The 17,435-nt window shown below is 35.1% G+C and overlaps 1 protein-coding gene across 3 annotated transcripts in view; it reads right to left on the bottom strand.

Moving 5' to 3' along the window:
• CDC25 (Rhodanese/Cell cycle control phosphatase superfamily protein) overlaps positions 1-13,822 on the bottom strand; it is a 39,013-nt gene extending 25,191 nt beyond the window's left edge. The window contains exons 1-2 of one of the 3 annotated variants that reach the window (XM_089827062.1): positions 13,507-13,822; positions 12,957-13,095 (exon numbers count right to left, since the gene is read on the bottom strand). In XM_089827062.1, coding sequence (XP_089683188.1) covers positions 12,957-13,095; positions 13,507-13,667 — 300 coding nt within the window. In that variant the 5' untranslated portion in view covers positions 13,668-13,822. The remainder of the gene's footprint in view (positions 1-12,956; positions 13,096-13,506) is intronic. The other 2 variants (XM_089827076.1, XM_089827066.1) reach the window with 2 other exon arrangements.
• Between the last annotated feature and the right edge of the window lie 3,613 nt (positions 13,823-17,435).

Raw genomic sequence — 17,435 nt, 5'->3', positions numbered from 1 at the left:
GTCTTTTTCGAAATATACATCTAACCAGTGCTTATTGAAGAAACTCCTAACAGAAAATACACAAATGCCGCACAAGCTTCATGGAGAGTTCACAAAAGCCAAAGTATACACATAGGCTTTCTAACAATGGAAATACTTATATTCTTTAGCATATTTGCTTTCAAGATACCAAGAAAGAAACACACTAAAGACTTTACTAAATATAATTTTTAAATACTTGCAATTTTACTCAAATAACTGAAAGACCGCTATTAGCAACAACATACTATGAACCAATACCAACCACAAATCTCTTTAAGAAACACTCCAAAAACTGGTTTTTGTTCATCCTGAGGAGTTATGAAATCCCACAAATGTTTTTGAGTCACTCTTGCTAAAATGCCAAAAGTCATTTTTACATGCTATATCTCTTGTATTTAAAGACCTCTTCTCATAACCACATTTTCAAATTATTAACCAAGTTAGAGCATGGAAGTTAATCATGCTTTTATAACCAACTCTAACTTCTACAAAGGAAAAGCCAAAATCCTAACCTAACAAAAGGAAAGTCAAAATCTTAACTAAACCCACAAATTGACCAAAGTTACAATATTTACAAAAGATTTACATAGATATCAAAAATTGCAACTTTATCCAACTTGCACAAAGAAACAAAGTATTAGGAGCCAAGAAGCTTTTGATGTTCATGTTCAGGTACTTATGCTCACATTTCTAGTTGACACTCCTTGACTTGCAGGTGGTGGTTATCGTTGTGAAGGATTTGCTTTGTATGCTCTTAACATTCTAATGGCTTGAGCTAAGGATTTATTCCTGAGAATGCTCACACTTTTCATCCTTGGTTCCCATTTTTTGTGATCTGGTGGACTTCATACAATTCCTTGTTCCAGCCAGGTGGGTGATAAATGCATTTGCCTAGAGCCACTAAAAGGACATTTAATCCTATCATCACATCTGCACCTGAATGTTGTTTGTCATTAAGCTCTACATTGATCCTAGATTCAAAACTATTTTATATTGTTTGTACCTGTGGATCCTGAGTCTGCTCAATAACTGGTATGTCCTCAATGATTTCGGTAAATTGTTAACACTTTCGTCTTGAGCCTCCTACAAGAGTTTAACAAATTTTCTTGTTCATCTGTTATTTGATTCATGCTCATACATTTCCATTCTATGTTTTCAATCCATGTGTCAAATTGGTTTTCTTCTTCACTTGAAAATAATTTGAGTGATGTCAACATATTGATGTCCATTTCTTTTAGCTCTCTGAGATTATCCATGATCTCTTGAAATAAAATTTGTTGCTCTTTGATGTTTTCTATTTTGAAATCTCTTGTTCCATCTGGTTTGCCTTGGTATACATGGCTTTTATTCTACTGAACAAATCAAAGGCTTGCACCTTCATCTGAATTATCCAATTATCAACCATTTTGCCATATGTCAGATACCTTTGTATGTTTTCTATGGTTTCTTTATAAAGCAACTCCTTCTGGATTGGAATTTGTTTCCTTTGAAGTAGATTTATGAGTTAGGGTTGGGACTCCTACAATTGATTGAAGATATGAAAATAAGCTTGGACTTGTTGCTTGAGCTGATCTTTGGTTTGTTTACCCTTATTTGCTTTATCTACCAATATGATTGCAGACTTGAAAGTTATGAACAACACCATGTATAACAGGACCCAAATCTACCTGAAATACATTGAAATCAGTTTCATTAGCTTCATTTATAGCCTTTTTTTGTGGTTGGTTGAGCAACTTCAACAAACAAATTGAATGACGCAGGATTCATTGCTAATCTGGAATCTACTTTGGTTTTCATCACTTTCACCTTTTTGTGAACCAAATTAGCAATTGAATCCACAATTGGTGTTTCCAACTGGATTACTCTCTTTCTTCCTTTCTAGACTTTATTGGAGCTAAGATGTTGAAAATGATGATGTAGACGGTTCAACCACTGTACAAACATTTTTACCCAAAGGCAAAATAGCTTGATCATTCACATTATTTGTAGTTGGAATCTCCTGAGACACATTGACATCAGAAGAGGAGAAGTGATTGTAGGGGAAGAAATAGAATAGATCATCTCTTCAACAAATGATGAAGGCAATGAAGTCATTTCTTGAGCTTCCTCCATCATTTCTTGTATTGGGTTTGGAGTTTTCTCCTTTGGTTTTGCTCTTTCTTTCTGATTATGGGATTGGTCTCACATATTGCAGCAAGGTCTATTCCTCCATTAGGATCTTCATTGTCATCTCTCCCTTGAATACTTTTTTGCAAATTAGCAGTTGAAGAAGAAACATAAGGAGCAGATGGCATAGATAAGTTTTCATGTGTGTCATTTCTTTTAGAGGAATTACCTCTTCCTGTTGATATAGTGGTTGTGGCTTCTGCAATTTTCTTCTTACACCATACTTCTGTCCTTTTTATAACATAGAAAGTCCTTTCCTTCAAATCTTTCCTATGGTTTCACATGTTGCAGCAAGGTCTATTCCTCTATTAGGATCTTCATCATCATCTCCCCTTTGAGTATGTTTTTGCAAATTAGCAGTTGAAGAAGAAACATAAGGTGCAGATGGCATAGATAAGTCTTTGTCATTTCTGTTAGAGGAATTACCTCTTCCTGTTGATATAGTGGTCGTGGCTTCTGCAATTTTCTTCTTAAACCATTCTTCTGTCCTTTTTATAACATATAGAGTCCTTTCCTCCAATCTTACAATTCCTGAAGCGACCAATCAATGAAGGTTATTGGTAATAACTAGATCATCTCAAAATAGAAAGGATCAATTAAATCTGATTTGTCCTCTTGTATATACTAGTCACGTCTCATCTTGATTTGAAATCAATAATTTGTCTAACTGTGAATCTCGTCCAATCTCTTCTCATTTCAAAGTCATCTTCACTGTCTTCCCAGAAGTCTTCCATCAGTGGAAAGTGAAGGTATCCTAGTCCAAGCTCTAAATTGTTTCTGACGTACCCTTTTCTATCAAATGAGAACCTCTCATTATAAAAGTGTAGAGTGAGTTTGACAATAGACCTTCTATGTTTTGTGCATCTGACGAAGAACTACAGCTGTAATGACCCATGCCAATTGGGAATGGGATAAGGTTTAGTCACTTAATCTGACACTTCTATTAACTTGACTAATCTGCATACAAACTTCAGTCAATACAAGTTTATTATCTACAAAACCAGGGCAGTATGGATGGACAACCATCAAAGCCTCCAACACAGATATAAGTGAACCGTGGGAATTATATGACTCCCATATTTCTGAACAAGAGCGGCCACTTCAGCTAATATCCTAAGTCCAATGTTTCCTTGAAGCTCTCTGACAGTCAGCATGGTAAATGCATCATTAACCTTACGAAAGTGGACATAGCTCTGCTTCAACTGCAACAGTGGGCAATAATTGTAGATTTGAGTTGTGTCTCTGTATACCCTGACACAATCAAGTCCAGACCAAGCTTTCATGCTTGCAATGGCATACATGAGGTATGAAGACATATGGAAATGCTGGTTAAGCGTAAATTGAGTTAACTAATTATGGAGGTTATTACTGATAATCTCCCCCTAATCAATAAATCGATTGCCGATACATATTGTATTGATATACAGGAAAATCCATTAATGAGAATTATCAGAATTTTCATTTTAAATCAGCCTATTAAGAAGAATCACCATGTTTGATATGTCTTCAATGAAGATTAATCCGCAGAGTGTCCTAGGTAGCTGTGAATGACCTTTCCTTAGAGACACTAACCAGCTCTTAGCTATGGTAGTCAAGCATTTCTTTTCGCTCCTGGCAAAATATGTTTCAGTGTTTTCTTTGGTAGTGTCTACAAACTCTTCCCTAATTGGCAACCTGAAAGAGCTCCCGATGGATATAGGATCAAGCCCCATTATTACAATAACTTTTGTCATCCTAACTTCTCTAGTGTCTGGATGATATACCTTCATGCATTCAAGAATCACCTCCGGACATTGAACTGCTAATCGATGACAGGCAGCATATGCTAACCCAATGTCCAATATCTTCTGAGCCAACAGTGCCGTTTCCTCTTTTTACATCTCTTTCCAAAAGTCACTGATGTACACATGACCCAGCTTTGTATCAGCTATTTCCAGGCGTGCTTTTGAGATGGAAACCAGTTCTTGCCATTGGCAGTTGAACTTCATCTTGCCAACATATTTATCAAAGCATTTTTTACTATTATTTCCAATCAAAAATTACCTTTTCAATGTGCTTGGATGATTGTTCATTTCTTATATACAGATGTATGTCGATACCATGTTACTGTTGCCCATTATGGTCCATGCCGAGTACCAATTCTTAATCCATTATCTCTTCCAATGAACACAATTATTATGGACTTCGATTCTTCTTGTTTTGCTTTTTCCCATTTTTTCCTGAACTCTAAACATTAATTTCATGGTTGTTATGTATATGATCTTTTTTAATATCAATAATAGAGTTTTTGGATATAATGCAAATACAATCATCCCTTATTCCTATGTTTTTGTAACCTATTTGGATTTTACTGATAGGTGACAGCTATATTCTCTAAATCAAGCCTGCTTTGTAATCTAACACTGTTACTACCACTTATGGTTGCAAGATAGTTTCTGTCTGAAGCTAATCTGTAACTAGACTCATTATTGCTTGTTTTCACTCTTGTCAAATTAAATACTCTTGTTGTGCCATCTACTGAACTTGTTGATATTAGATACAACTTCTGAGGATTAAAATCAATAAAATTTGCTCTTTTCTCAAGTAAACTCTAGGAATTTAGAACACTTCCAACTCTCCAATCCAGTATCTTTATTTCACCATGCCCCTTGGGTAAATCGAGAGATTGGTAACTAGATGGTGGAGTGCAGATAGCAGAAAAATTGTCAACACTATTATGTACCACATAGGATACTTCTTTCTCAATGCCCATAGAACAGGTAAACCCATCATAGCTAAAAGAGATGACACTGTTGGCACGATTGAGAATGCTTCATTAATTCAATTCTTTGAGAATTCCCCAGAGAAATATTTTGTGCACATTTTTCTATCATCTAAATTCAATTCTCCTTGTGACATCTCTTTGTCATTCTGTGAAATGGTTCATAGTTGTGCTTACATTTTGCATACATATCTCTCAGAGCACTTGCGACTACAGCATCTGATGAAAACCCTCCTTCACTTTTCTTTAACGAATGTCAACAAACTGTCCCAAAGCTTCTACATCGGCACAGCCAGGGTGTCATGCCCAAAATTTAAGGCAAAACAAAATACAAATTTTTATTTCTTATTTTTTTTGTAACATCTAGGACGAAACATGGTGAATTGAACACTGCTATAGAAGGCTAAAGGTTCAGGGTGCTTATCAGATATGATAATAGGGTTGCAACATAACTTCAAGTCTTTAATTGAATTGTTCCTTAATAGTGTGGTGGAGGTTTGAATCTTACTTCTAGGTTGGATGCACACGTGAAACTGATAAAATTTAGTCTGGTTCTAATAGAATGGTGGGAGCATAGACTGCTCGACCGAAAAACTACGTTCTTTGTCTTAAGGTACTGAGCTTTTAAGGCTTATGTTGATTTGGTTCTTAATACATATCATAGGTGGAAATTACTACTGTAAATACCAAAATCAATAGATAATATAAGTCACTGTCCATCTAAGTCTCAAATAAATGTCAAAATATCCAAATCCCAAATATCAAAATGCAAGTAAAATATCTATGCTATGATGGGTCGGGGTGAGGCCTCACACAGGGAGGACACTTGTGGAGGGCAGCTTTACATCTGTCAACTGTATTTGCTTGGAAGTTCTACAACCATTTTCAAGAAGTCCATTGTGTGCGCATTCTAAAACTGTTTCATTTTACTCCATACAAATAACTGTACAAGATTTTGTTCAGGCATTTTGTTAAATAAGTTGTTTGCTTTGTTTATGATTTCATATTTTGCATACATATCCTTATGAGCTGCTTGAGCTGCAGTGTTTGACCAAAACGACTTTCATTATGCTTTGGTGGACGCAGAGACCTTGTTTCAATGCTCCCAATTTGGACATGGGTATGCTGGAATGGTGACAGAGATTGGGGGTTCTGGATTTACAGCTTGCCAATTGTGTTTTCTTTAAAGTTTCTTAAGTGTTATCAGCAATCTGTATTTATACATGTGCAAATTTTATGACTCAGCACTTTCACATGCATGTCACCTAAGACAATTTCTTCCTTCTACCATGTTTTGATGCAATTTCAATAGCCTGTTCCCAAGCTTCCGTTGGTATGTGTGCCCTTAGCAAGATATTAGATGCAGCCAAATTGAAGGATTCTGTCAAAAACTGCCTTTTCTATGCTTCCCCTTTTCTTTAAACAATTTGTGGTAAAGAAAGATTATCTGCAGATCTGATAATAAACTTCTATTGTCCCAAACAACAAGGGAAACCATAATCATAGTCACTAAAGTATGAACCAAAACATTTTCCAGCTGTAGCAATTGGTTCGATAAGTGTCCAGCTCTTCCCATCATTACAAAAGACTAAGTGTCGGTAGGTACAATTCTATTGTTCATTTGCAGACATTCCTGACTCAATTCTGGGCTCTGATAAAGTAGCCATTTTCCTTCAAAAGGTTTGGACCTTCAAGAAAATACTTGCAACCTTTATCTTTTACCTTGGCACTGGAAGGGTTTCAGAGTTTGGCTCTACACCTGCTGATTGCATTTTCTAGAAAGTTGACGGTTAAAAGATCTTGAGATAGGGCCTTCAAAAAATTACGAATCTAAAAAATAATGGATGCAATAAGAACTTCAAACTCTCAAATGTAAAAATTAGTATTCTGGGATAGAAGATGCAAAAGTTGAGGTTCAAGCTTTTCAAAACACAAAAGTTAAGAGTTTAAAGCTCCCAATGTGTGAAAGTTAAGGTTTGCGATTGAATAAGCATAAATATTAAGGTTTTTAAAGCTTTCACGTTCAAAGGGAAAATGTCTTGGATTCTTTTAATCAAAGCAACAAGACTAAGGACCACACTGCACATAGAAAACTGAGGCCCCAACATTAGACTTGATGTACCAAGGACTTCCAAATCAATGATTATCATTACGAGCAATTCCTCAAGGGCATGATACAGGTTTGCACAAGCTGCCAAAAGAGCCACTATCTTCTAGTGGGTACAAGAAATTGATGAATTGAAGAGATGTAGAATCAACCACAGCTACAACTTTGTCAAACTCACACTTTCCAACCTCTTCTCTTTTCAATTCACATCACATTGACTTCAAATTCGATCCCAATTTAATCAAAGTCAATCCATACCTTAAAACAGCCACTCATACGCACGCATACACACACATAGAGATATATATCAATTTGATCAATCAAAATTGCAACTAGGTTGACCATCCACAATGAAGATAAGCATCATTTGCTCAAAGTCGGTCACCTCAAACACATACACTCAATGCAGTCCAACCCAAGAGATAAGGGGGACCCAAATGCATCATAACATGTCTGCCATAAATGATTTCTTCAAAACACAAACACCACAACATTCTACAAAGTTGGTGCCAAATGTAACATGTAGAAAAGCATAGGAACACATTAAACAATTGGCCCAAAAACAATTCTCAATGCAGATAACTCCATGCGAAGCACAACACATCATGTCAAGATCTATATTAACCTCTTAACTCTACCTTCAATGCATATCTGGACCAATAAGTCATAAATCGAATCACTGCAATCCGTTGAGTCGGCCAAAGACCAACACTACAAGAAGATTGTGCTCAAAGCAAGTAACTTTACTTGTGAAGCAAACCAACCAGAGAAATTTAAACTGGAACATTGCACAAATGTTAGGAGCATGCCACCAAACCACAAACTTGGAAACATAAATGCAGAGCAATGTAAAGCATTCCTCAGACATGTCCTAACTATTCCTAACAACCAACCTTACTCTAACAAAAAAGAAAAACACAACTCCCACCTCTAAAATTTTGTGAACTTGAAAAATAGGATAGTGCAACATTCACAAACTATACAATACAACACCAAAACCACAAGTCACCAACTACTTATGTAGAGCAATGCACAACATTCTCCCATAAGGACTTCAAATACTCTTTCCTACATATATCAACTTCCCATACTTGTCCCCTTTCAAATATACAACATACTGACTTCTCATCATTACTGAACATTATAACAACATCAAATTGCCCACTACTAAACTTCAAATACTCTTTCCTGCATATTTCAACTTTCCATTAAGAAGCGCATGATAATATTGAACAGATCTCTCATACTTTCCTACATCATGTACAATAACACATCTCTCATACTTTCAAGTGTGTGCTAGTACTAAACACATCTCTCATACTTTCTTGCATCATATACAACACTAAACTCATACACTTCTTCATCAGGTTGACATCAATGCACACAACATATTGACATCAATGACAACACTAAACACAATTCTAACAATCTCCTCTGTTGTCATTGATGGCAACACAGACAACAATAGCCTAATGACCTTCGATACTTCTCTCCCCCTCTGGCATCAAGGACAAAGGCCGCAACACAAAAGATTTTCTGACAATATCTCTCCCTCTTTCAAGGGCATCTTTGCACTATACTCCTCTCCCATTGCATTACCAAATATCTCTCCCTTTTCTAGATACAACACTACTCCCCCTCTCAAGGACAATTCTTCTCTAGAACATCTTCCTACAACCAAGAAGTTGTATCTTTCATCGCTCCCCCTAAGAGCAACCACCACATCAATCCAAGAGACAAAAGATAGACATTGAATTCCCCCCTAGAAAAATGTGTCACTCTTATGCATCTAGTTTGAATGAGGGACAATAACTACTATCGTTTCCTAAAGATACTCAAAAATATCCTTTGATAGTACCTAAGTAAAAACATTTGCAATTAAATCCTTTCTAGGGACATACTCCAATATGACCTCTTTCTCTGCAACTTTCTCCCTCAAAAAGTGATATCCAATTGAAATGTGTTTAGTCCTTGAATGCATTACCAGATACTTTGAAATATTGATAATACATGTATTATCACACATAATTGGGACAAGTTCATCATATACAACCTTGATATTCTTTAGAGTCTATTTCATCCATACTAGTTGTTTACAATAAGATGTTGCTACAATATACTCTACCTCTACAGTAGATAACAAAATTGAATCCTATTTTTTGCTTGTCCAAGAAACCACATATCTTTAAAGAAAAATGCACCTCCACTTGTACTTCTTTTGTCATCTACACATCTTACCCAACCAACATTGATGAAAGCTTTCAAATCAGAGTTAATATCTCTCATGTACCACAATCCATAATCTAGAGTCCCTTTCAAATATATGAATACTTTTTTTATTGTCTTCACATGTGATTTACCTAGGACTAGCTTCATATCTTGCAAACATGTAAACTACATACATAATGTCCAAGAAACAACCTACCTCCTAAGAAAAAAAACACCTACACTTGTACTTCTATTATCCACATATCTTGACCAACAAACATCAACAAAAGCTCTCAAAGCAAAGTTAATATCTCTCTTGTACCACAATCCATAATCTAGAGTCCCTTTCAAATAAATGAATTTTTTTTTCCTCATCTTCTCGTGTGATTACCTAGAACTAGTTTCATATCTTGCAACCATGTAATTATATACATAATGTCTAGCCTTGGAACATTCAAATACATCAATCCACCACTTATAGATCTATAAAGCTTCGGATCAACTTACAATGACTCAAGATCTTTACTTAAGTGACTGCCAATTGCCAAAGAGGTTCCAACTGGTTTGCAATACTCCATTCCAAACTTTTTCAACATCTCCTTGATATACTTAGTCTAAGAAATAAAAATGTCATATTTCATTTGAGAAACTTTAAGAACAAGAAAAAAGTTAACTCACTAATCATAGAAATTTCAAAAAACTGCATTTCCTCAGCAATTTTCTTACACACATCATCACCTCCAAATATGATATCATCAACATATACTAACACTATCAACATTTTATCATCTTCAACTTTGAAATATAGAATGTTATCTACAATACCTTTTTTAAACTGCTTTTGCAGCTGATCTCTGTCCAAACTAGCACACCAAGCTCTAGAAGCTTGCTTGAGTCCATAAAGTGTCTCCCTGGGTCCACAAATCATACATGGATCACTTGAAAACCAAAAGCCATTTGGTTGCTCAATGGAAGCTTCCTCTTCGAGTTCTCCATTCAGAAAGCAAACTTGACATCCATTGATAAAATTTGATATTTTTATAAGATAAAAAAAGTAAGAAACATTCTAATGGCTTTCATCTTAACTACTGGAGTGTAAGAAACATTCTAAGGGCTTTCATCTTAACTACTGGAGCAAAACTTTCTTCAAAATCTATACCTTCAACTTGAGTGTAACCTTTACATACCAGTCTTGCTTTTGTTTCTTGTGACTTCACTATCTTCGTTCACTTTATCCTGGAACCCATTTGGTTCCTATTACATTCTTGTCCATTGACCTACGGTACTAGTTCCCATGACAGATTTTTCTAATATCTAAACCAACTCTTCTTTCATCACTTCCATTCAACTTTCATCTTTGCTAACCTCTGCATAAGTCTTAGGTTCTGCTTATTTGTTTGTTGATTCAATCTCACCTTTCTCCTTTTCAGCATAACTTTACCTTTCTCTTGAATTATCAGATCTTCAGAATAATAGATCTGTAATTTTTTGCTGGAGTCTTCAAAGTTTGCTCTACTTCCTTCTCTTCTTTGTCTTCCAGAGCATTTCTTTCTTCTACAGGAATGACAAGAATGTCTTCAAATTCTAACTCAAGCACCGGAGCAGCCTAATTTCATTCCTCACTTACCTATACATTGGTGCTCTCAACAATGTTTTTTAGCCTCAAGTTATAGCATATGTATATCTTTCTTTTCATAGAATAGTCCAAGAAGATGCCTTCACCTGATCTTGTTTTAAACTTCCCAAGATTGTCTTCATCCCTCCTAATATAGCACTTGCTCCCAAATATTTTTAAGTATTTCTTGCTTGGTACCTTTCCAAACCAAGACTCATAGGGTGTTCTGGTCTAATATACTCTCACTTGCACCCTGTTAGGAAGATAGACAACAGTATGCATAGCCTCTCTCTAGTACATGTTAGGCAAATTTGCATCATTCAACATAGTTCTAGCCATCTACATAATAGTTTTATTTGTCCTTTTAACCACTCCATTCTATTCTGAAATTCTAGGAGTAAACAATTGCCTCCTAATTCCATGATCTTCACAAAATCTATCAAATTCATTTTAAGTAAATTCTAAACTCTATCAGATCTTAAACACTTGATTATAGTGTCTATCTAATTCTCAAATCAAAATGTTAAATGTCTCAAACCTATGCAATGCTTCTAAATTTTGTCTTGAAATGTGACCCAAGTCATCCTAGAATAATCATCAATAACTAAGATGAAATAATACCTTTCACCATTGAATCCTCTTATCCTTGTCGGTCCACATAGATTTGTATGTAACAGCTCCAAAGGTCTTGTAGTAGAGAACTTGTTCTTGAAGTTGTTTCTAGTATCCATTCTCAGACTTAATAATTTTGGGCAGATCGCTCGCAACTTTGGCAAAGCTAATCTTGATCATATTATCAAAGTCAATATGTCCCATCCTTTTGTGTCATAGCCTTCACTGCTCTGAGCCAAAATACAACTACCTCCACTGTTTTCTTTAAGGTAATAGATACTTCCATTCCTCATACCTTCTGCAATCAATCTTGTAGAGCATCCGCTAATTTCTTATCTAGATCCATGAAAGCTAACCACATACCATTTACTGCATAATTGACACTTAACAAATTTTGCCCTGATCCTCTGTCTTCTGTCACCTATCATATGATTTGAACATCCCGAAACAATAATCCAAGGTCTAGAATCTTCTTTTACAGGTAGACCAGTCTTTACTGTAGTTGGCCCCTCTCATTTTTCTCTACTTCTGACTTCCAGATTTGTTGCCATCATTCTCCTCAATAACCAAAAACAATACCTCATCATTTGAATCATTTCTATCTTCATCTTCTAATGGATGATCTTCCACAGTACAATTACTCTTCTTACCCTTATCTCTGCAATCAATCCTTACAGACCTATAATATGAATAACAAAATTGAGCACGCAATGTTAACAAGATGTCCCCAATGTTTGCCAGAGACATCTCAAACATCCCCATTGTGTCTCAAAGACATCTCAAACATCCCCAACGTGTCCTAGGGATGGCCAACCATCCCCTTGACATTTCTAGGGCATCCCTGCCAATCAAGGGTGTCCACTTTGTAAAAAAATATTGGAGAGACCTAAGGAATGTCCCAAGGTGTTCCCCATCCCCAGGATGAAACGTGGCCAAAACATCAGGGGACAAATCCCCAGGTACACATGCAACTTAGTTACAAATGTTGCAAAACACCTCACACATTGTGTGTCACTCAAGGCACGTATTTAACAAGGACTTCCGGCAATATAATTCCACTTTCTCGTTGATTTAAATTTTGTATCTATTTAATGCCCCGAAACCATATTATTTAATTCAAGCAGCTCTAACACAGGTTAACAATATTAAAAGGTGGACCATTTTTATGTCTGTTTGCACGGATGCTTCCCACATACAAACTCATATCCAAAGTGTATAGATTCCATGGTTTCTAAAGCTTATAAATATGAATTATGAAGAGAATAAAACAATAAATCATAAGGAATTATATATATATATATATATATATCAGAAAAAACATCTCATATAGTACCAACATACACATTCCGTACACATTTAGAACTGCTGTATAAATTCCATATGGCTCACATAATGATATCCTAAAAACATTCTACAAAATTTTAACATTAAAATCCAAGCATATAAACTCAAGAATATAAATTTACCTTGCTTAAGGCACAATGAAAGACAAGAGTATCTTTTTCCTTCGTCTTCTGCAAAAGATCTGGGATCTGCTCATAGAATGTTTCACTGGCATAGTGAAGGGAGCCTGCTATGTGGCCATCATATTTCCTCTCCTCGTCTCTTTAACAGGAAAAAAAATGGTTACTGTTACTCTAACGATCAAAACTGGGTTTTTGTTGAACACGATAAGCTTGAGTAGTAAACACTGATAATTTATTTACCAGAGACCCGTGATCAAATCCCGATCAAAAATTTTAAAGGTTGAAATGAGAAAAAGCCCATACACTAGTTATTACAGCTGCCCAAAGATTCAAGCCTAAATGTAAGTGATGGATTCCCATTACATTCCCAAATGCAAGAGGTTAGGGTACAAATTGGGTGAAATATAATATCCAATACTGACTAGAGGGTATCCAAAAGACTAGGCTAATGCAATTGCCTATGATCATTGACCTAAGAAATGTTTTCAGTATTGATACCTAAGAAAATTTATATGAAAAGAAAATTCAGCTGTAATTGAGAATTGTTTACCTGACATCAATGATGGCTACGTTTGGGGATTGCTGGAGTTTAACGAGCTCTGGGGCTGTAGCATAACTGACTTCCATTGGACCAGACATTCTCAATTCCTTATGCGCTCCAACGAAGTCTTCGCTCTGTTTACCCCCGCAAAACCCACAAAGAAAGCTCATGAATGATTGATTTAAGTGTACTCTTGCCTATTTTTCCGAAGATTAAATAATTAACCAGAAGTCTTAATTCTTGCCCGCCACAGATGGAAGGTTACAGATAGGTAGTTGTGTACACAAGAAAAACCAACAGATACGTTGCACTTTTCCTAATTTGTTAACCCAGAGAACAGTCCGTTTTGGGGGATGATGCCTTGAATTGTTAGGTGCATAGAACATTATACTACTCAATAAATTTGAAAGTATAATCTAGTAACTGCCTAAAAGATTTATAATTTTAATTGATAGCATTTTATTCGTAAGAAGTTTATTTTATATTTATACAGTTTTGAAATGCAAGGCTCGTTATGAATTTTATACTACCATTGGAAAGTGTTGATTTAATTATTCTTATATTTGTGTTATAATGAGACTTTTTTTTTTAAATTTTTATTTACTATTACTTGAGTTAAGACTAGTTGTTAGTTCATGTCTTATATAAGTCAGAGAACTAATGTTTTTAGTTGACTTTTAGTCTTTTTTCAGTTAATCAAGCATCATATTCTATAGTTTGTTCCAAACAGAGTTTGGTGGGTGTAATTTTTTTTTTTCTAAAATTAAAATTAGAAATTAAAAAATTCAAAGAAGACAGGTGGTAAAGATTGGAGAAAAATCAAAGATAGCAAGTGAGGAGGATAATGACGCATTTATTGTGCATCAAAGAGTTTGTCATCGGTGGAACATTCTGGACAAATGAAACAATAAATTATATTTAATTGGTCCGACTGTGAACACAAAAAATGCATAGCTCTGCAGAATTTCTACACAAAAGTTAATTTACAAAACTATTAATCATGTGAACTCCAAATATCAAAATAGGGTGCAACACACAATAGAATTTCATATACTCCTCAAAAAAATTTGGGTTCATCAGTTTGTACAAATTTGCAAGTGCGAAAAATGTCTCGCTCTGGGCCTTGCTCTTCATCGGAGCCCTCAATCAATTTGGACAACAAAATTTATGATGTTTTCTTGGGCTTTCATGATCCTAACACTCGCCATGAATTTGTGAGAATATTGTACCATGCTCTAGTTAAACATGGCATTCACACTTTCTTAGATCAGGAAAGCTTAGAAAAGGGCAACCATATCCCTACCACTTTGGAAAGAGGAATTACAAGATGCAAGATATGCATTCATATTTTCTCCACGAATTTTGCCTATTCAAAATGATGTTTGACAGCAGTGTGGTTAATGGTTTAATCGAGTGTTAAAATATGTCCCTTGTTTTATGACATTTTGTCTATTGGTGCAAGAGCATCTTAGATACTTTGGCAATCTTGTATCAACCAAAAAGAATTCCTTTATTATTCCTAGTTATTGCTTGAGGAATGGTCATTTTTGTTCGAGTTTTCTCTTTCCATGCAGTTGGCTCATTAATGTGGAGCTATCGTGGATCATGTACCTAAGCTCGCAGAAACTAATTCCATCATTTGCGGGAGTTATCCTTCTCTTTGTTCAAGATGTGTCTGTTTCCTAACAACTCAAGGAATGTGCAAGTTTGGCTTTGGTAGGGTTTTGTTTGGCATCAAGGCTTTCTGTGACCTTGGAAATATCTTCTTGGATCATGTACAGACTATACTTGTCCCCATGGAAGTTAATTTGTGTAACATACCGATTTTCCTAATCAAGTTTCAATCTAGAAATAAACTTGATTTCCTAATTCATTTCTTATGACTATAAATTCCATCAATGGTATAAACTAAAATTTGAAACTCCTTTCAATATACATAACATATTCTATGAGTTTACAAAATGTAATATTAATATTCAACTTCATAATCAACTGAAAGTAAATATTACATGTTCTTGAAATGAAATATCAAATTAAGATATTATTTAATGAAAACAATTATCTACTTCTAATTATTCAACTAAAATTAAGTAACAGATGCGTAATTAAAGTAAAACTATTTGCAAATAAAGAGCTTTCATCTTGAAACGAAATAACTAACATTCAAAGGTTAAAAGAACATATAGTATAATTTGTGAAACTTCTTTTACTTGTTGTCCAAGCCCTAGCATTGGTGAGAGGAGAAGCATAGACATAGGCTTAACCTCCCAACTACAGACCATTACTTATCCCCACTTATACTAATTTAATAGAATGGCCCTCCCTACCCCGAGGTCAAGCTTGGGATGTTCATTAATCCAGCCATTAGAGTATTCAAGTGGGTTGAAGTCCCAATAGTTATTCGATAAAATAACTGAAGCGTCTGGACAATCAACAAAGATCACTTGTTCGGCAAATTAGCGTAATTCCACTTTGGCCAAAGATTTCAAAATGTGGGTCGACAAACCCGATCTCCACCACTCGGCTTGACAACTTACTTCATGAGTGGAACATGCATGAGCTAATGCATATTTATTGTATTATTTATTTACTTCTAATGTCATTCTTGTTTTGTAGATATCTCTACACCTACTCACCTTTCTTAGGCCATCAAGTCGGTGATTCCTTGGTGCTTTCAAATTAAAAATCACAAGGATGCTTTACACCTTCTTCACCACATACTGGCATCTTAGCCTAGTGAAATCCTTGGTGTTCTAATTTTAATATCTCACTCTATATATATCTGTGTGTGTGTGTGTGTGTGTGTGTGTGTGTGTGTGTGTGTGTGTGTGTGTGTGTGTGTGTGTGTGTGTGTGTTTGTTTCAGGATTAATTCCATTTGGCAAGATGACTTTTATGCAAATGAATTCAGAGAATTTCTATTGAATCATCTCACATATTCAATTATAAATGGATAAGAAAATCGGCAAGCTTTTATGCATAAAACAATATCATTTTATTACAAGAAATACGGCGGACCATATAAGCAATATCATATTATTTCAAGGAAAATGTCAAATTTGGAAAAGGGAAAATGACATCTTTATGCTTTAAACAATGTCTTATTACTGACGGCTTTGAGGAACAAAATCTAAAATAATCAAGTGTAAAGAAGGTTACGAGTTGCATCAAATATCTTACATGACCAAAAATCTGAGTCTAGACTTGCACTAGAATAAATTTTCCAATCCTACTTCCTGACCCGCGGTTAATGGAAATGATTTGAATTGGAAAAGAATGAATCGGAACAAAGGTAACTAGATAAAGTTATTAGAGCAGAGCTCTGTCTCAATAGTGATATTTAGTAATGAGCTCGATTGCCAAGGATGGAAGAATGCCGAAAGAGTTGAATGCCAAAAGATGATTAAGGGATTCATAATATAGATCAAGCCTGCCTCTACGGCTTCCTATAGTTACAAGACTCAATTCGAAAGCCATTCAAAATGGCTTAAAAGAAAAGAAAGAAAGGAGGGAAAAGTGAGAAAGAAAGAAGATGAAAGGTTTTAAAAATTAATATGATTTTATTATTGTTTTATTTTCTCAACTATGCTTATGTGTACATAATGATAAAGTGGCATCATTGGATTATTATTATTAATGTAGTGGTGTTATTTTATTATTATTTGCATATGATCATATTTGAGAATGTGAAATAATAATTAAATATTATTAATATTTGATAATACTAAGAATTTATGTTTATTTTGCATTGTTTTATTGTAATGTTCCACTTTATAGCTCATGTTATTCCACCATGAAATATGTTGCCAAGTCCTAGTAACCTTGCCAGGATAGTTTTAGGTCAAACCTATCGATTCTGATGACTAAACTATTCGACCATCCCCTTCTGATGACCCCATTTCACAATGCTTCCTTGTTGGAAATGATTGAAAAGATCAT

Source organism: Cupressus sempervirens, chromosome 1 (genome assembly GCF_028749045.1).
Source record: "Cupressus sempervirens isolate cs-2001-9-10 chromosome 1, ASM2874904v1, whole genome shotgun sequence".
Taxonomy (NCBI): domain Eukaryota; kingdom Viridiplantae; phylum Streptophyta; class Pinopsida; order Cupressales; family Cupressaceae; genus Cupressus; species Cupressus sempervirens.
This window is presented reverse-complemented; position numbering and strand designations above follow the sequence as displayed.